The sequence below is a fragment of the Haliotis asinina genome, chromosome 11 (assembly GCF_037392515.1).
Source record: "Haliotis asinina isolate JCU_RB_2024 chromosome 11, JCU_Hal_asi_v2, whole genome shotgun sequence".
In the NCBI taxonomy this organism is placed as follows: Eukaryota; Metazoa; Mollusca; class Gastropoda; order Lepetellida; family Haliotidae; genus Haliotis; species Haliotis asinina.
Window position 1 is genome coordinate 33,352,278 of NC_090290.1, and position 21,911 is coordinate 33,374,188.

The window sequence follows — 21,911 nt, forward strand, 5'->3', positions numbered from 1 at the left end:
TACAGCATGTCAGTCAGTCAGTCAGTCAGTCAGTCAGTCAGGAAATCAAGACCAAGAATCAAAATACAACAGACATGTTCTTTTCATTTACAACATTCAGCACAAATACTAGTCTTTTCCACTAATTTGTAAACTAGGTAATACAGATTTCCTGTCAGAATTTCATCCAGTTATCACTTTTTAGTCAATATGAACCTGACGCCAGCAATATTAGGCTGAAATGTTGGTTCCAAACACCATTCCAAAACATCCCGCAAGTTAATTTTTGATAACTTCAATCTATCTTCAGAAACAACTCTAGGAGAATTGAATATGTTGGTTTTATAAGATTTTCCTCTTTTTCTTATCATTTTGAATAGTCAAACCATTATTCCTCTGCTGAACAGATGTAAAGAGTACTGAGACAAGTCAAGTAGTGGTAAGATATCACTTTAAACCAATGCATTAATCTCATGGAGAAAGCATGAACAAAGTATGTGTGGTGACATATCATGTAAAACAATAACAAATACATTGTTAAACATCAAATGGAACAAAATGGAACAAAATACAGCAACAAAAAGATGGAAAAATACAGCAAATGTCAGCCCAAGGCCATGATTCACCTAGCTGTGGCGACAACAACAGGTTAAGCGGCATATACAAACTCATAATTAATTACAATAGATCATTCATGTCTCTAAGGACAGATGTCACTGCCAAACCTGGGTCTTTGAATGGTATTTAGAAGTGATCCATGAGGAAGAGAGTTTTTATGGAAGTCAACTTCTTCATTAAGAGAAACACATTTTGGAGTATGTCCTAACTACTTCATCATCAGAAGGAGTATGGATATAGTCTGAAACTGTTCCTGTCTACCCCATTGTCAAAACGTTAAGTGAGCTATACATCAACTGGTAGGAATACTAAAGATCCTGTAAAGCCAAATGTCTGGTCACACCACTCCTGTTGTCCAACTATTCACAGCAATGACAAAACATTTTTGGAAAAAGGGCTGAAAATGACGTTTTCATCATCGAAAAAACTTTTTACGGTCCGGCACCAGTGTTTCTGATTTTGGACATGGACTAATGCCTTTTCTGACCTTCAAGACAATAATCTATATGTCCACTTGTTATTAATAGTAACGTAGATAAGGAGAATATTGGCAAAAAGCAGGCTACTTGGTGGCAGCTCCAGGTGTGTCAAGAGCTGATTGTGACTGCCACGTTTAAAGTCCACTGTTAACTGTCGTGTGGTACCCGGAATACCATGCTGATTCATCATAGTAATCAGTCACAAAAAATGAAAATACCTTATCAATGTTTACCCCTAACCTGTTGTGAGTTAAGATTCGTAAAACATATATGTGACATTTTTCACTGAAATATGTGATACAGATACAGTAAAATCATAAAAAAACATGTCTGGAACTATAGAGTTACTTGCCATTGCTATGTCCTAACATCAGGACACAAAATCCTGAAGTATAGAGTTATAAATCATGGTAGGGGAAAGACAACAACATAAAGAGTATGTTCAACCTGACAGATTCTCAATAAAACTTTTTCTTTCTGTGTTCAAACAAACTTACCTCAAGCATTTCGATTTGTTTTGTAAGAGCTATTTATACAACAAATACACAAAGTGCGAAAAACATCCAATAGGAGAGATGGACAAATTCTATGTAGCACTGTAATGTTTATGGTACAAAAATCCTTTGACCATGGTACTCTCTTGCTTCTGGTAGGTGCATGACACTCATCTGAAACAACTTGTGCACTGGTGCTCGGTGAGAGTTACACACTAAAGAATTGCAACACTTTTCTGCATACACTAACAGAGACGATCCCTGCCTTCAGATAAGAAATCTTAAGAAAACTTATCAGTTGTCTAACATATTCTCAAACATGAGATTGTCTTGAGATCACCTTATCCTCCAGTTGTATTCAAGTTGCTACATAGTTTCAACATTTGTAACTTTCCAAATGACAAATCCTTAAATCAGTTAAAAACAAAATAGATCTTTCATCTTTCAAACCTATTCACAACTACAGGTTTAAAAGTAAACTAGGTAAGTGTGTTGAAAGAGAATTTCACAAAACCTGTTTCAAATTACGCCTTGAAGCAAGGGATTAATTTGCAGATGTTAACCTAAATATGAGTACCTCACTGTACATTCCGCCAGTAGTGGCCTAGATGTTTCAGGCCTTTCTTCAAACAACATTCAGTTAACCGATCTTCAAGTATATATAAACAGATCTTCAAGTATATATCAACTGATCTTCAAATATATAACAAGCTCTTGTACAGTACACTCAATGTCAGAGTCAAACTAATTTTTCCATGTAGGCAGACAAATTTATTTCTAAATCTCTGAGCAGACTACCCAGTGTTAAATCCCACACCAAGCAGGGTCATGTTCTCAGTCACTACCACATCACACTACACACATGTTGTGTGCTGCATTCAACCCTATCAACTGACACTGATGGTGCATTACAGAATATCCATTCACAAAATAGAACACATGTAAAAACGTCCAGATAATTTCTTTACAACTTGTTCCAGATAGGTAAGAAACAGTAAGATCCAACTGAACAAAACACACTCTCCTGTCAACTGAAACATAACACACACATTGCAGACAGACAACAACGGAAGGTTTTTACTAGGGGTGAAACAGTATACCGTAAAATAAGTAGAACTGAGGTATTTTGCCTTCACTTCCGTAAAACATAATACAATTAAATTTTTTTGTTATTTTTGGTTTTCATGCTGTCATTTCTATCTAGTTCATTCAAAATAACAAATATTATGGTTATTTATTATTAATTATTTATTAATAACATAAGATTGGCTCTGTGGTAAAAGCCTACAGTTTCACATCAATTTTTTTTTAACGTATCTGCAAAATACTCATCTCCCTCAAACTGACTTGGGTTAACAGCATTATATAGAAATACAAGTTGCATGATTTTGTTGCTTGGACAAAGTTGTCAAAACAACACATTTTACAGAGATGAATTTTAAAACTTAAAATTATATAGACTTGATTGAAAAATATCCAAAGTTTCAAAACATATCAAATAAAACAAACTTGGCAAATCTACCACAAAATAGGCACTTCTTGTGCTTGGAATATATTGAAGCTGAAGACACATCTATACATGATATTTCACAAATCATGCATTAATAGGGTTGAACACAGCTGTAATACTTTCATAACATGCTAGGATACATGCATGATGCATCTTTTGCACTCGCAGCTTCCATGCCATGAAATTTAAAAGAATTCACTTAACACCACTGTCACAAACCATATTTCTAGAATTCAGTTAGAAGTTGAGCAATTAATATTATTGGATGATACATATATATCTATTCATGGATCTTCAGAATAACTTTATTGTCTAGGGTTGTCAAGACAGCGCCTGAACTCATGTCATGAAAGTTTCAATGTTTCCTATGTGAAACATATTTAACTAAAGGTCAAACACATTTCTTGTTTTACAGATTTTCTTGATTAAAATGCTGATATGATCACATCTGAATAAAAGTCACAAAACACAAAAACAAAATTATGCTCATAATCATCCTTTCTTCATTGAAAACAAGGATTGTAATTATTTACATTAAAGTATGTTTTGGGTACTATTATATTAATCACTTACACTATATAAGTAGTTCTCACTCAACAAGGAAAAGACCAAAAGGACCTACCTATAATTTCGTTCTTACACTGTTAAGATCTTAGAATAATAAAAGCCATATTGAAACATTCAAATTATTCGTAACAAATATCATAGTGAGATAACAACTAGGTTGTTTCGACAGAAGTTATTCAACATCTTGCAAAGCTCTGATCTATTGATGCAGCTTAGACAGGATTAACTGGTTGGAAAGACAATCATTCAACCCCTTCTGTCTCCAGACGACGTCTGAGAGATGATCCCACTGGTGAACCGATCAGTCCCGGGAACAACACTTTTCGACCCTGCTGTAATCTCTATATCACAGTTGGCTACTGTCTCTCCTGGTTCTCGCCAAGGTTAACTTGCTGCTGCATCGTTGATAGTAAGCTGGGCAAAGCCGATTAGAGCCTTGTCACACGGAGCCTCATTTTGACCACAACCAGAGTTCTACAAGTAGAAGTTTGAGCTTGCAGTAGTTTCAAAAGCCTGAGAAAGAGCTGTAAAGACATGCTCATTCTTTGTGAGTTATGATGACACACAGTAAGGTGACCACACAATTACTCATCAAGCACTCTTCACTTCAAACTGATGTCACCATCACCCTAGTTAGATGAGGTGACGAATTCTGAGATTACACAAAGGCTGTTTTAGTTAAAACTACTGTTCTGAAACCAACCCTTCTAAAAACCACATATGTTTTCAATAATTTTCCATTTTATCCAGAAAACTTGAGCATTTATTCCCTATCCCTAGCCAGCAGGACATGACGAACAGCCATTCTGATAAGGCCATCTCATCCTATGTAGGCAGGGAACATGCTACTGTCACTGACCACTAAGGTTAGAGAAGCCCAGTGGCAAGCTGAGCTTTTACTCACCAACGCAAATGTCAAGTTCCTCTGATCCTTATTGTCCAAGATCTTTTGAAGATTTGCTGCCACTGAAACAGCAAACAGTCAACACTCAATCATAATGATAAGCCTTGGCACAAGGAAGTAAGCTGAAAAACAGCTATGACAGTTCCAGTGAACGCAGAGAATACACGTCTTACACGTTTGTCTTTTTCAACATGCACATGTATGATTCACAGATTAGGTTCCTCCCAGAACTGTTAGATATGAACACTCATATTGCAAAAACAGACATTCCTTTTAAAACAGCGATCTCAGAGCCAACTGAAGTAAGACCATAACTGAGGAAGCCAATCCAGTAGGATTGTATGTATAGGGTTTTAACAAACAGCGGAAGCTATAGACACACAATGTCGACCTGGATACACACTATCACCTAGCAATCCCTACTGAAGTCCGCTGTCTAAACAAGCATGGCTGAGACATCTTTTCATGGACCAACTGGGTTGGACACAAGGAAGTGCATAGTAGTGCTACTTCAAGCAGCTGGCACTCACCCACAATCATATCCTTGCCATTTACAAGTCCAGCCTCAACCAGTTCCCTGGAAACACTGTCTGATGTGTCTGCAAACCAACACATCAACATTTGAGCATGTACAGTCAGTCAGTGGAGTCTACATAAAGATAGCTTTTAAAACTTTACATAAAGATAGCTTTTAAAACGTAATTGCTCAAAGGACATCAAAATGTCAGAAAGAAATGCGACTGAGTGACAACCCTGAGAGAGACATAATGTAGGTTTTTAAATTATGACTCGCATCATCAGGAACAATGAAACACAATTAACTGTACAATGAAACATAATCAACTAAGTCGCTGACACTGTCCTTCAACCCACACTGACTACCCTCCTGGATAGTGTTCTATACAACTAAACCCTGACCACCCATCACAGAGTTGTCCTTCTACATCCCACACTGACTGACCACTGTACAGTGATGTATACAGCTCAACCCTGACCTTCCATCAAAGAGGTGTCCTCCTACAACACACACTGATTGATTCCTCCTTAATAGTGTTCTATACAAATCAACCCCAACCATCCATCACAGAGGTGTCCTTCTACAACGAATACTGTCTGCCCCCCTTGAATAAATGTTCTATACAACTCAACCCCAACCATCCATCACAGAGGTGTCCTTCTACAACACACACTGACTAACCCCCTTGAATAAATGTTCTATACAAGTCAACCCCAAACCATCCATCACAGAGGTGTCCTTCTACAACACACACTGACTCACCCCCTTGAATAAATGTTCTATACAACTCAACCCCCAACCATCCATCACAGAGGTGTCCTTCTACAACACACACTGACTGACCCCCTTGAATAAATGTTCTATACAACTCAACCCCAACCATCCATCACAGAGGTGTCCTTCTACAACACACACTGACTAACCCCCTTGAATAAATGTTCTATACAACTCAACCCCAACCATCCATCACAGAGGTGTCCTTCTACAACACACACTGACTGACCCCCTTGAATAAATGTTCTATACAACTCAAACCCAACCATCCATCACAGAGGTGTCCTTCTACAACACACACTGACTGACCCCCTTGAATAAATGTTCTATACAACTCAACCCCAACCATCCATCACAGAGGTGTCCTTCTACAACACACACTGACTGACCCCCTTGAATAAATGTTCTATACAACTCAACCCCGACCACCTATCACAGAGGTGTCCTAGATCCCACACTGACTGACCCTTGGATAGTGTTCTATACAACTAAAAGTGAGTGAGTATGGTTTTACACCACTTTTTGGCAATATTCCACCAATATCACAGCATAGGGACAAAACAGATGGACTTCACATACTGTCCCCATGCAGGAATCCAGGTCTTCATCGTGAGGAGCAGAAGCTATAAACATTAGGCTACCCCAGTGCTCCTATGTAAATACATGACACACAGGGATTCTTTCACATTCACATGTATTTACTGTCATGTCACAACCAGCAGACTGTGGTAATATGAAAGGACTGGGTTGTCTTTAACTTCTTTGAGTAGCATATTTACATTGTATCTTGTGTGTCCTGTGACCTGATAATAGCAAGGAACCTACCTTGCCCTGGGGTGAAGTCGAACTTGATATCATTCAGCTCTTTCTTGTCATTCCTGTTGGGGAGGAAGGAATTAAACATCAGTCAACACAACTACTGTCGTAATGATTTTCAGCCTTTAGTAAAAAATCTAGCCATGTGACAGGAGCAGTAGCTAATGCTGATTTCATCCCTGCATGTCAAGTCCTTGGTATTTTGCACTTTGGTGAAAGTCACAATAAACAAAGAAACATTGCCTGACCACATAACAGTTGAGAAGCTTTCCACATGCACCAAATACAGATAAAGGGAAGTTTGTTTAACGCAGCACTTCTAAATGTGTAAAGTGGTTGTTCTGATGTTATATAACAGCAAGACTAGCACACCTAATGACAGCTAAAAGTAAGTACGTCATGAGATGATTAGATGATTCCATACCTTAGTCGCAGGACAAGGTTGATAGACTGGGAGATAACCGCTGGCTGGAAAAAATAACACTTTAGGGTTGATGTAGGCCACATATTGCCACAGTAACTACACAAAAATAAAATAAATTTTAAAAAATCAAACTCCATTGTTGTCTGTCCAGTGAGCTCATTACATCATTAACAGGCAAATGTTAACAGGGCACATTATCATCTGACTAATGACAACCAATGCCAGGTATCAGTGTGCAGCTACCACCCACCTTCTGTTCCTGGATCTCTAGATGACCTACAGTTGAAGGGGATGTGTCAGGGATGGGGGACGTGGCAGCCTCAGCCACAGGCCCACCTGGAGCCAGGGAGTTGGGGGTTGGACCAGCTGGGGCACCTCCGACATTGTTGGCTGCATCAAGCTAGGAAAGGCATTGACAAAGGTGAGTGGGTGAATGACCACCAGCTATATATGGAGCATATCATGATGGTCTGGGTAATATCACAGACAACAGATACAGGATGGAAGCATATATGACAACTACTACAGACCAAACAGTAATACTCTGGGGCCAAGGGGGTCTAATATTATCTTCCACCATGGATTTCCAAGATCTTAGCAGTTTGTTAAAAACTCAGAACAGGTTATGTGTACCATCAGTTCTGCCTCAATGTGTCAAACAATCCCCATATTAGATTCCTCTTTAAATTTTAATGACAGGTAAGGTAAAGCGTAAGCCATGACATTTCATTCCAAATCAGCTGCAAAATATACTGAACACTCAGAACAGCAAAAGAAACGAAAAAATAAAATCTTATAAAAGCAGCATTCATTTTCATATCTTTTGACTAAAATTCTTATTTAAATCCACTCAGAACACTTTTGCACTAATTCTTCAAGAGCAATGACACTTGTATTTACAAGCTTGTGGAAGTCAGGAATAAACTTCAATAAACATGGGAAGAATTCTGTGAGAACTCTTTGTACATACAGAACATTTCCTTCATGGAACCCAAACATGCCATGTGTTGAGACAAGACATGGACGATATTGCTTACCTCTACTGGAGCATTTCGTACTCTGGGAGACTGAAAGAAAACAGAAGGAAACCTCAACATACAGCACCATTTTTCACAAAATTTGAATTTGATCAGATGTTACATATTCAGTGGCAGGTATTGGATTGTTTCCAGAATTAATAATAAGTACACAATAACCTAACATCTCTAGAACAAAATTGGGTTGCCTACAGGAGGCCACAGTTCTCAGTGATGAGTAAATCCATCATCACCCAACATCATCACTGAACATCCTCCTCCTCTTTATATGAGTGAGTTGCACACACCCTTTCACATGAGATTGCTGCTTGCCCCTCCTCTGACTCCTGGTCCATTTCCTCATCAGACCACTCCCACTGTCCGTCCTGTGTCCGGTGAAGGCGACCACTCGAACCAGGCACTCTCTTCACCTGTTGTAAAATGAACACAAGTTTAATTACATTGAACTGACTGATGTTTTCAGCTGTGTACCACAACAGTATCACAACACACTTCTAGACTGTGGAGACAAGGACCACTGAGGGCAGTCAGCAATACAACTGAGATAGGTACCACTAACCTGGGATGTGTCAGGCATTGTCATTGTGCAAAGAGTGAGTGAGTGAGTTTAGTTTTATGCCGCACTCAGCAATATTCCAGCTATAAGGCGGCAGTCTGAAAATAATGGAGTCTGGACCAGACAACCCAGTGATCGACAGCATAAGCACCAATCTGGGTAATTGGGAACCAATGACATAATTGGGATACAATGATTTGGGTCAACAAAGTCACCAAGCCTGACCACCTCATCGGACAGTCACCTGTTGCGACAAGCATGAGTTACTGGAGGCCAATATTCTAACCTGGACCTTCACTGGTTCCTATCCTAAGAACTTATGTAATGGATAAGACTACTGGGATTCTGGTCACCAGATCCATAGCAGTTAAGCTACATGAAAAATGTCCATGTTTCTCGAGCACATTTGTTTAAAAAATTATGAGGGTGGTGGGACTTTCTTTATAAATTTTTGAAAGAAAAAAGTGACAAAGGAGGAACACATTTTTATTTTTTTCTCTCCGAAATACAGCTTGGAAAGTTCACTCACATGTTGAGGTGTTGTAGATTCAGTCACACTCGTGCTTACTGATACTCACCCTCATAGTGGAAAAACGGATGATCAGGACGCGGCAAAGTCAAAATTTGTGTCTTTTTGTAATGGCAATTAAAAACGTGTTACGCACACAAATAAAAGTGATGCGCTGATGCCTGAGAAACATTTCAACTTTTATTTAGCTTTAGGATTTAACTCAGACAATACATAAGTCACTTCCTTACAAGTCATTCCACTTGCCCATTAAACACCGAACAATACAGTGGACATTCCGTTTCTTTAACACAATGTGACAAGATTGTACAAACATGCTGGGACGGTAAATAACATTGACAGTTTTACTATATTACTTGCAGAAAAAGCAAAATGCAATTACAAACTCTGTTTTTATCATTTGGTTTTTATCATGTTCATGCTTTTATTTTTTTATTATCTTAGATGAACCAACCCTCCTCCCCTGCGATGGACCTACCTTCTGGGGTTTCACATTTGTCCCGTCAGACAGCAGGACCTTTGTGATGTAACTCTTGTCCTGGAACAGTCAATCTACATCTATACTGTACACCTCCCATGGCATACATAAACACAATAGTGAAAAAAAAGAAGGGCATTTATGTTGCATTACTCTTGGTAACCTGTGAGTGAGTGAGCAAGTTTAGTTTTACGCCGCACTCAGCAATATTCCACCTATATGGACGCAGTCTGTAAATAATCGAGTCTGGATCAGAAAATCCAGTGATCAACAACATGAGCATCAATCTGTGCAATTGGGAACTGATGACATGTGTCAACCAAGTCAGTGAGTCTGACCACCCGATCCTGTTAGTTGCCTCTTACGACAAGCACAGTCACCTTTCATGGCAAGCATGGGTTTCCGGGACCATCACGGGTCCTTGGTAACCAGATACACAACGTATCATCCCACTGGGTGTTTTAAGTTCACTTGTTAAACTTGGATATGTATATTGTACTGCATTTTTTGTAAGTATCCTGGGGCACACCCAAAACAATTTTTCAAGTGCCACACACCCAAACAACCTTGAAAGGGCCCTGCATCACACCCAAAACACTTTTGCAAGTGCCCTAGAGAACACCAAAACAACACTGCCAGTGACCTGGGGCATACCTGAACAACTTTGCAAGAGCTCCAGGCACATTCAAAAAAGGCTGCAATTATCCTGAAACAGTTCTGATGCTATGAAGAGGATAGGTGTATTGTTAACTGATGAATTAAAATAGACAATCTTACCTTTGCCTTTTTGAAGAAATCATGTTTTAACAACTGCTTTGCTGTTGGCCTGAAAATTAAATGTACACAAAATATTTTGCTGTGACGATAAATGGATATGTCATTTTCAAGATACTTGAAGTTTTCTTCCATTTAGCATGTACCTATTTGCCATAGTAACCATTGCTGGGTCCTCTAATACATCATTGTTATTATATAAAAACTTAGACACATACTTAACACAATTCAGCTTTCACTACATTTCAGTGAAAATGACAACAACAAAATGTCCAGCTATTAGTTCTGAGCAATCAGAGCAATTATAAAGATATGAGCACCTTCACAATTTCGACTACCAACCTTTTTTCCGGCTCCCGTTTGAGGCAGTCGCTGATCATCTTACGGAACACCTTGCTGTAGGCCTTGTACTGCTCCTTGTCTTCTGCCCCAGTGTCTAGACTTGGGGGGTCATTCTGAAGGGTCAGCATCAACACCTGTGGGTAGGGAGGGAGTGGTGAGGATGGTGTGAGCAGAGAGACAGCCAGCAACAATACAATCTGCTCAACACGACCAATCTCTGATGGAGTGAGTGAGGTTAATTTTACCCTGCAATCAGCAATATTCCTGCTATATGTCGGTGGTCTGTAAATAATAGAGTCTGGACCAAACAATCCAGTGATCAACAGCATGAGCATTGACCTGCGCAACTGGCAACTGATGACATGTGTCAACCAAGTTAGTGAGTCTGACCAATCAATCCAGTTAGTCGCTGCTTATGACAAAACAGTCGCTTTTTATGGCAAGCATGGGTTTTTGAAGGCCTATTCTACCCCGGACCTTCGCAGTTCTGTCTCTAATGAAGAACTCTGCATAAGTGAGCTAGTAAATGTTGACTAACCAGTATTATACATTGTCACGAATATTGTTGACAAATACCCAGGAACAACTTGCTATATGTAAGCAGTGGTAATTGAAATGAGAGCTGTTTTCAAGGCTGTGTCATTTGAAAACAGGACTGAAGGAGTTCCTACAGAGGTGACAGACTGAATTGGCCCAGAGTACAGGTAATATCAGAAATGAAATGTACATGCAAACATATGGGTGTGAAAAATATAAACATTGTGTATTTTAAGAATGTATTTCACACTTATATAATACAGTTAAGCATTGGAACATATCTTTAAACTAACAGCACCCTTTACTAATCCATAGTAAAGTAGTCATGTAACTTGGTAACCTTCCAAAACATTGATCGTCAAGTTTAACAGATAAAAATAAATAAATAGTAATTATTAAATATGGTACCACGTTGATCATGTCCACTGCATTTCCACAAAATTTCAATAAAATATCATATTTATAAGAAACATAAAATTTAATTTGCACATGACATGTAATCCTTGGCACACTAAGCACAGCATTCTCTGATACAAAATTGCACTATAGAAGATGAAGCAAATGTCCAACTGCATCGAAGAACTGCATGAGTGTCTCAGCTCACTGAAGTTGCTGCATGAGTCTTTTGTAACTTTTTTAACTTGATCTTGTCAGCAGATTCAGTGGGGTGTGAATGTAGGTTTAGGTGAGAGCTCATGCCGAGCTGCAGTCGATGATGACAAATGCAGTCTTCTGTCTTCTTCAAAACGTCGCTCCATCAAATTGATCATCTGCATTGTAAACTGTTGCATGAAGGCGCTTGCGTCGAATTGCTGCGTTGCGTGTAGCGACGGTTGAAAAGTTGTCTGTCGATCTTCATCAAGGTTGAGAGGCGTTGATGATGCCGTCGGGGTTGATCTTGATGATGCCGCTCGATTACTGCGTTGGTTGATATCTACCTCGTTGCATACGATCTAAGGCGGCTCATCGAAGATAAGTTGTTCATGTAGAGGGACGATTTCTTCTCCCAAGGATTTCTTCATCGAAGAACGATGACTCTGTGATGACTGGGAGGAAGATGAGTTTGTCCTCGATGACCCAAACCTCCCTGACCGCGACAGCCCCGCCTCCGACGTACAGGGGACGACACACCAGACCCCAGACACAGCCCCGGAGAAACGCCAGACACCCCATTGGAATGAATCGCAGCAGACACAGTCAAACAGTTACCCGAACCTAAATCACTTGTTTCAGACATGATCAACGCAAGCAGATGCTGCCCGTCCCCAGCACGTCTTCAAACAGACCGTGTATAGAGAGCAAACTCTGAATCAGACAAATCCACTGCAAAATTTACGTTCACCAGAAGAACATGTGAGCCCACATGTCGGACAAACCAAGCGAGGACCAACTGCCAACAGCAGCAATACACACAGCAGACACGCCACCATCAACCGAAACCAAGTCTCCGTTGAAGAAACACGTGCTTAACAAAGACACAATAATCACAAATTTGACAAAATATAATGCATTTACAAACTCAAACACCGAACACGAGCAGAACCCAGCTCAAAGACCAAAACAAAGAAAGAACCCACTGCCGCCCCGAGACCCCCAGGCACCTACAGCCGCCCACTTCTGGTGATAAGGAGAGTGTGCACAGCATGGCTGGTCACATGACCGTTAGCGCAGGAAAAAGGGGATGCTACACGTGGGTGAGTGTATTTTAAGTCCGCTTCTTTTAGAAGGGAACTTCAAGGTATTTCAGGTATTCCACTACCTTCACCAGGGAAGAGGAGATAAGCAATAAGCATGAGTCAGGATAAGGAAAAATTGGATATATTTCATGGAAATGCAACGCCTCTTGAATACAAAATGGGTTTGGGAATGATCTACAGCAGCCATTTTGGTTTGCATTAGGCTGGCGGTTATAGACAATGAGTGCAGAGTAGCCAGATTAATAATTTTCATCTCTATGAAACACACCTCTAACAAATATCCCTCATATAGGCTCATAAATCTCATGCAGGCTGGTTCAAAGCCTAAAGTTCACCTGTTCCACTTTAACAACACTGCAATACGAGACATCATGCTAAGGTCAACATATAATGACAGCCTCATCTTGGGCAATAGTGATACTTGATATTTACCTTCATTGGTGGGTATTTGTGGTAAGGAGCTGTTCCTGTTGCCAGTTCTATTGCTGTGATACCAAAACTCCAGATATCTGCCTTGAAGTCGTATCCTGTAACCTGTAAAATACATAGCCTCAGTAAGCAGGAACTGTCAATCTACTGGTAAACATGTATAAGATGATCCACGACCTGACAAATGACCCCAATTTGCATACTTGGGAATGCCCCATAGAACGATCCACTTGAAACAAGAGGGAGGCAGGCTGTCTTATAAATATTGAGAAGTCCATTTTCCCCGTGCGTTTCACGCATGAATTGTTATCGCACACTCGATTTGGGAACAGGTACAATCCCAACGAATTGAATCAACACAATATACTGAGCAAATATGTTTAGGACAACCGATCCATTTCACGAAGCAAATGACATTTTCCTGGGTTTTTTTAAACAAAATTGTTGAATATCTAAAATGCTTGTCATTGCTCCAATCATCTATTTGTCTTCGTCTTAACTAAAGGTTAGCGTGGAATATCAGTATCTTATGCCTGAAATTGCAGTCTTATCATTCGAAGGAATATGCGGTGTTGATTTCATGTCATGGTCAGCATGTATTGCACATGCATAATCGTCAAGCTACCTGTAGCAGCCAAGTGTACTCGCCCAATTCGTTGTACCGCCTCTCTTGTCACAAATGCGTTTAGTGCGCAGGATCATCTAAAATGTGTCTAGCAGTAGAGTGAGTGAGTGAGTGAGTGAGTGAGTGAGTGAGTGTGTGAGTGAGTGAGTGAGTGAGTGAGTGAGTGAGTGAGTGAGTGAGTGAGTGAGTGAGTGAGTGAGTGAGTGAGTGAGTGAGTGAGTGAGTGAGTGAGTGAGTGAGTGAGTGAGCTGAGCACTACTCCTGTTAACAGTTACTAGATACCCTGTATCATAAAAACATGTTATTCCTGAAGAGACCAGTGAAGGTCTGGGGTAGAATTGGCCTTCAGCAACCCATGCGTGCAATAAAAGGCGACTATGCTTGCCGTAAAAGGTGACTAACGGGACCAGGTGGTCAGGCTCACTGACTTGGTTGACATGTCATCGGTTCCCAACTGCGCACGTAGATGCTCATGTTTTTGATCATTGGACTGGCTGGTCAAGACTCGCTTATTTACAGACCGCTGCCATATAGCTGGAATATTGCTGAGTGCAGCGTAAAACTAAACTAAACTCACTCACTCATTTACTATTCATGAAGATCCAAGTTAAAATTGTTATTCTGTAACCCCTGCTGAGGTGACTAAATGGCTTGCATGGTCAAGCTCGCTGACTTGGTTGACCCAAATCATTATATCCTAATAGTGAAGATTGATGCTCATGATGTTGACCACTTGGTCCAAGGTCCAAGCTTGATTTCTTTTACTGACTGGGGCCATATAATGAGTGCAAAATTAAATAACCAATGAAACGAAACAGAACTTCATGAGAACATCCTATTATGTAACAGCTCACCTGCTCCATAACTTCAGGTGCCATCCAACACGGCGTCCCGACAAATGTGTGCCGTACAGCATCCCGGGTCATGTCCTTCCCTGTAGCGAGCCACGCACTAACGCCAAAATCTGCAACACAACTGACTGACATACATATCCACTGACAGGGAGACAGGCAGACAGTGAGAGAGTGTGGTTATACGATGTTTTCGGCAATATTTCAGCAACATTATGGCAGGGGACCAGGAATACAACCGTCAAACTTATATCAGATTTCAACAGACCTTTGCTCTTAACTGTCTATAACCCTCCTGTATACAGTGGTATTTCAAGACTATTCTAAAATATGAATGAAGATGTGAAAATTCCATTTACTCTTTGCAGCAACACAGCCACTGATTCCACATGGTATATTTGGGAGCCACCATGCACTATCCAGCTGAACACCACCACTACCAGCCAGTACAATGTGACTGGACACCAACCTGCAATGTACACCGCTCCGTCACTTCCCAGCAGGATGTTCCCAGCCTTGATGTCTCTGCAAGCACAGCCCCATATGGACAGTGAATGCAAGGATGAAAGTGATCACAAACTCATACTAATGGTAACTGTCACAACTGCACGCATCAATACAAGGAATCATATTCCATGGCAAAACTAATTAAAAAGGATGAATCAGCAATATAACAGTTACTCAATATACTACACAAACTATGCTGTAAACATGACTATAAAGACTTGAACACATTCATCCAATCTTGCAAATAACAGGAGATAAGATGTTCAAGAGGAAATTACTTAGTATTTTACATGATGCAAGTATATATTTTCATCAGGTTCATGTATATGTAAAGATGCAAAACCATCAAAGAAAACAGCGTCTACGACAATGCTGTAGCTCGCAGTGACTCTGATACCTGTGTATCTGCCCATTGTTGTGGAAATACTCCAAGCCTTTCAGGACCTCTTTCAGAACAGTAGCTATGACAGCCTCATCCAGGACGCCATTCTTGAACTGTCCAGTCCTCATACGGGCCTTTATCACATCCAGCATTGAACCTACAGTGGTATGAAGATACTCCTGTACAGGCTAGTTAGGCTGTGATAGAGGACTAAGGCTTACACTTACAGACAGACAGATGGGCAGCGGACTGTAAAAGACTAAGATCATTATCACACAAATAACAAATTTCAAGAAAATCAACCAAATTTCAAAGTGTCTGTGGGCATAAAATTTTCAACAGGCATTTAATTGGAAATACACCATTGATAACAATGAACTGACTGACTGAGAATGTTTTTTACACTGCTTTTAGCAATATTCCAACAAAATCACGGTTGATGACACCAGAACACCAGAAATGGGATTCACACATTGTAGCCATGTGGGGATTTGAACCCAGGTCTTTGGGGTGACGAGCTACCCCACTGCCCATAATAATGACAAACTGACCTCCACTGCAGAGCTTCATGACGACCCACAGCTCCTCCTTGACAACAAACGATGTGTAGTAACCCACCACGTTCTCATGCTTGCACTGACTCATAGCCCGAATCTCCTTCTGCAAACAACCAACAAAGCATATCTATGCCTAAAGGACTAAAAACATGAACCAGTTTTTGAGAAATGTTGAAGGTAATCAGTCCATATTTTACTTGTAGACTCTATATACAGAAGCATGAATTTAATGGATTTTCAGAAAACTTTCACATAAAACACATCCCTGCTGACATATTTTCAGAGCATGAATGAATATTGTGAGGGGTTCTCAGACAATCAAAAGCAGTCTGTAAATGAAACCTGACAGAGACACAGCAATGAATACTAGTATGTGCACATTGAAACATAATCAGATCACTTGTTGCAATCATCAGAACCTCCTATCAGTCAGTCACATAAATCAATGCAAAACTGCTGAGGTGGCATTTCACAATATTTACTCCACATCAGACAACAAAGAATCTTTCATTTCAAGAACATTTGGTTGTGCATTTTATGAACGCAACCAAATTCATTACTTTGCAGTGATAAAAAATGTGTACTGGTAATGTGTATGCCATAGCACAGAAAGTATTGAAATGGCATGGTTGAAATATTTTTACAGATCCCTGGTGGCACACCTAAAGTTATACAAATAATATTCATCATAATTCATTTAAAGGAAAATGCAATAACTAACTAATTTGACTTACTCAAATGTTTCAGAACCTATTTTCGCACCATATCAACTATTCTTTGGCATCACTCTCACAACTTTACATGGGCATGGCGATTATGAATGGCAGTGAGCATGACAGGAAATCTCATTTTGGATAATAGTTTCTGGGTAAACAGAAGATAATATTTGTTGAACTTTGCCAGTGTTAAAGAAGAAAACAACATTAAGCATTTTTTCTGCCAGTTGTAGTAAAATATAAGAATGCTTTACTTGCTGTTGTCACTAAAAACACCTGTCATGATCAAGCAAATTTGAAACTTAAGTCTGCTTGGCCTAACATAAATTATCCCAGAGCAAACTGGAATGACATGCACTCTGTAATCCTGACAGTTTGCCAGCGATGACACGTGATACCTGACTTGATTGTGACCAGGACAGAACTATATAGTCTGCAAAACTTGTAGAAAATTTGGTCATGCATTGAACCACAATACTTTGTTACTGGGTAAAGACTCAAAGGGTTTTCAAACTAGTAAACTAGAAAATATGTACTGCAATGGACATTTGGTTTCTCTACGTACATGTACTTACAATTATTATCATGCTTGAAGTTTAATGGATCATCAAAAAGTATGGGCACACTTATTTTCACAAAGGCATACCTGAATTATCTGCCAGGTGCCAAATGGCAACCTTACAAACAAATCACATTTCTAATTGCCTAAAGGAAATGGTTATCACACATCAAAAACTTATCAAAAGCTAAAAGTATTTCTTTGTTCTGTGATATAATGTTCAAGGTTCCTTTGATTCTAATGAATATGTATTTCATTTTACGTGCAAATGTTGTGTATAGGTATACCGACTGTAGTGAATTGTGTGACAGATGTGAGGTGACATCTACATACACATAACTACTGAAATGTGTTGTCATTGTCATCAAAAATACACCAACAGTTTTTACTGACTGCACAGTCTCCTGCAATACGCTTCACACAATGGTTATCACCAGTCTAAGTAAACTTAGTCTCAGTGTATTTCGTTACACTCCACTACTGAGTCTAACAAAACCTAGTAGAAGGTCGTGTCAGGTAACCTTTGAGCGACAAATGGCCGTCCAGTCAAACGCGAGACGGTTAAATAGATTTAACCAATCAGACAATGGCTACTATTTATTGATCGGAGGGACTTTCAAAATATTCATGACACCGACACAGATGTCTCCACAATCAAAAATCCACATATAACACAGTTATTTGACCTGCAGTATATATGCTTTGGGGTTTCTGTTGACATAGTTACCATTAACTAATATTTCCATGAGATGACATCCTTGAATGTTGCCAAAAACACTATTTTCAATGACTGTTTACTCACCATTGTCATGGTTGTACGTATGCTGTGTGCATCACCCGGAAGTGAGCGTGCGCTAAATAGCATTCGGAATCGTTCGGGTATGAATCTTTTCGAGATAAAAAGCTCACAAGGTATGTGCGAAGGTCCACTTTCACGATTTGGTAAGCTGTGTTCTGATTGGTCAATCTCAAATGTTACCTGACGCGACCTCCCATAAGGTTTTGTTAGACTCAGTAGTGGAGTGTAACGAAAAGTACTGAGGATAAGTTTACTTAGACTGTGCTTATCACAATATTTTTTGCATGTGCAGTCAGCGTGAGTAAACACTTTGGCTCCCCATTTATGGCAACACAACAGTTAACACAACCAATACACTGCAGTACGACAGCTTTGGACACCAGAAATGGGCTTCACACATACTACCATGTGGGAAAATGAACCTTGATGCTTTAGAATGACAAGCACACTCCAGAATAAAACTTTACCAGGAGTTCTTCCACTGTTGTGTTGCATTTCTCCAGGTTGATTCTCTTAATTGCCACCTTCTCTTGTCTGGGTTTACACATCGCAGCCTGAACAACAGCTGTGGCTCCAGCACCTGGAAGAATAAAACAACCTGTCAATGCCCTGTTGAATACAAGGATGAGGCTAACCCAAGAATGTGGCTAACATCTTTACACTGTTTGAAACTTCAGTGAGGTTTCCCGGAGTCTTGTCTGATGAGGGATTTACCTGGGTGTACCCATTTCAGAGTTATGGTACCTAGGATGAATTTCATGATCAAAAGCAGAAAAAATTGAGTACCATAATCCACAAGTATTAGTGATATATGACCTACTTCACAATGTGGTATTATCAGGCTGTTAACATCCAACAAATTCTTGCTAAATGTTCAGTCCATTAAACACTTTAAAGGCACACAAGCAGCCAGCAGACAGAGAGTCATAGATTACTGGGTAAGACGTTATCATTCATATTGACTTGTGATGCTTTTCTTTACCAAAATCATGTGTGTTGGGTACTGCTCTATTATAATGTTTTGAATTGTAAATTTGACTTGTATATACACCAATGGTTTCTATCCAGGGATTTATCTAGGCTATCTCAGAAGCTGACATTCGGAGCTCAGTCTGCACCAAAGGACAGTAAAATTCCAATCTGAATCAAAAATTTTAAAATGACCAAATCCCTCAGAACTTCTGAAAGTAAGAACATGAAAAATATCCAAATGTCATGATATTTTCCACATTTTGCTAGCCAAAGGCACTAAGTTTGCAATCCAAGATAAACCCCTCACATCTGTTCATGCGCTGCCCCAACTTCACTGCATGCATATAACCAAGAGACTCATATACATGATACATGTCAAGTTACAATAACTGAGAAGCAGAGATCTTGTATATGTTATACTTGCAGTTCACCAGTAAACTGTCATCTGTAAAGAAATACATTATCAAAACTGTTGGTTAGGACTTCCATCCCTCTGGCTCAAAGATGTTAACAAACTGTACCATGATTTGTTGAGTACCAGGTGGCAGAGATCACTCTGGAGCAAATGGTAATTAGGGGGAAATCTATGGGGGAAAATCTCCTCCATAATCTAAACAATGGGAATTTCAGAAGAAATTACTGGATATTTCTACAACATTACATAGTGTCAGTACGCATAAGTAATTGGATATTTCTCCCCATGTTAAAATTTTTAAAGAGATATTTTGCATTTCAATGAGTTAAAATCCCCAAAGGACTGCCCTAAGTGATCCCTGAGGTGGTAAATGTATGTGAGCATGATCTCTTATCATTGCCATGTTCCTGTATGTCATTAATCTATGTCTTTCTGAATATTGCACTTCAGCTGCACAATGCATACATTTTCATTGAAACTGTTAACGTATTTAAACACTAGTATCGTCAAGGTCAATATAACATGCATAAACACATTCAGAATGGGGGACCAGAAACTTAGAATATTCCCATAGTATTGCCACATGTGCCTGCCAATCGACCTGTTGTATACATGACGTGTTTAACCTTGACACATACTATGGTTTTAGCTGGGGAGGTCGGTGTATACACCGCGACAGGAAGTGCTACAATAACTAACACAATTTGAATCAAAAACATGTGTGAAGCACTCGTTCGCATATGAATCACATAATAACACCAACTTCATAAGTGACAAGCATGTTGTTTTAGCATACAACCATGTTAAAGACTTGACAAAATGAGATGTCTGCAAAGTACATGACATACACTCAGTTTGAATGACAGGCAATCAAAAACAACTGGAGTGACATCATAACCATGTAAAATAATTCTGCTGTCAGTTTGAGCTATTGGTGTTGTCTTAACCCAAACCATTGAACATTTGAGTGTGTTTTCAATTTGATATGACACGCAGTAAATCGAAACTTTACCTATTACGTCCAAGAGCTCATAATCATCTTTAGAAATCGACCAGGCTCCTGCAGCAGCCCCTTCGGCCATTTTGGCGCTGTATGTCGACCTTTACCTTGGTCAAGGCCGAAAGCAAGGTGAGCACATGTTTCAAAGGGAGGTAATCAAACATTCAGATTTCTTTGAATCCGATAAGAAATTAGTACACAAATGTCTGTTTCATCAAAAAAGCTTACACTCACGCGTGCAAAAGTGAATTGAGCTAGTCGCTGACTGAAGACAGTTTACTTACAAGAAAGAAGTCTATTTCATGACTCCGAATGTATCATGAGTATATGTCTATAAACGGTAATAAAGTTATAGTTAACTGCTGGGTGGTGGGACAACAACAACTACAACAACAAATATATACATATAAATAAAATGCAAAGATACAAATAAAAATAAGTGTTTTCCAAAAAGTTTATATAATTTAACAGACTCTTGGGGTTGAATGGCCTTCGAAATATCTTGTCTTTTATCACACAAGTCCTATGAATATTATCCCAAAAGAGAAACGCATACGCGATTTGTATTCTAAAAAATCTATTAATTACCTACTGTGTTCAACGATCATCAAAATATTAACATAAAGTGGTGATAACATGATTTTATACAACTGCACAAGTGAAAACACCTAAAACTGAAGATTTTGATGTGATTTCGTATTTTGGTATCAGAAGAACATTTGTGCTGCCTTTATTGTATGAGTTCATTATGTAGTTAAGCCCCAGAAAATTCATGGAAATGTTTTAAAATCAATTCCACATTGGTAAGAAATGTCAGGAATATAAGGCACTACTTGTAATATTTTTCTTCGATTCACTTACTCGATACCTTACATTTCTACATGAGGGGACGGTGGGAATGCCCAATGATTAAAGCCATCGCTCTTCGCCCAGAATACATGGGTTCGATTTCACACGTGGTACAATGTGTGAAGTAAATTTCTTGCATCATGCTCTGTAATGTTTGCTGGAATATTGCTCAACAATGACTTTTACTAGAAAATACGAAAAGAAACCGAGCTTGCAAA

General features: G+C 39.4%; 1 protein-coding gene across 1 annotated transcript; it reads right to left on the reverse strand.

The window, feature by feature from the left end:
- Positions 1 to 349: 349 nt before the first annotated feature.
- LOC137255635 (serine/threonine-protein kinase OSR1-like) lies at positions 350 to 20,969 on the reverse strand. Its single transcript, XM_067793093.1, has 18 exons — positions 20,857 to 20,969; positions 18,925 to 19,037; positions 16,378 to 16,486; positions 15,842 to 15,983; positions 15,407 to 15,462; positions 14,941 to 15,050; positions 13,465 to 13,566; positions 10,799 to 10,932; positions 10,460 to 10,508; positions 9,683 to 9,742; positions 8,407 to 8,529; positions 8,120 to 8,149; positions 7,333 to 7,482; positions 7,083 to 7,126; positions 6,668 to 6,720; positions 5,082 to 5,150; positions 4,552 to 4,613; positions 350 to 4,121 (listed from the first exon to the last, which is right to left on the reverse strand). The coding sequence occupies exons 1-18, from the start codon at positions 20,924 to 20,926 to the stop codon at positions 4,032 to 4,034; spliced, it is 1,566 nt and encodes a 521-aa protein (XP_067649194.1). The 5' UTR covers positions 20,927 to 20,969; the 3' UTR covers positions 350 to 4,031.
- Positions 20,970 to 21,911: the final 942 nt, after the last annotated feature.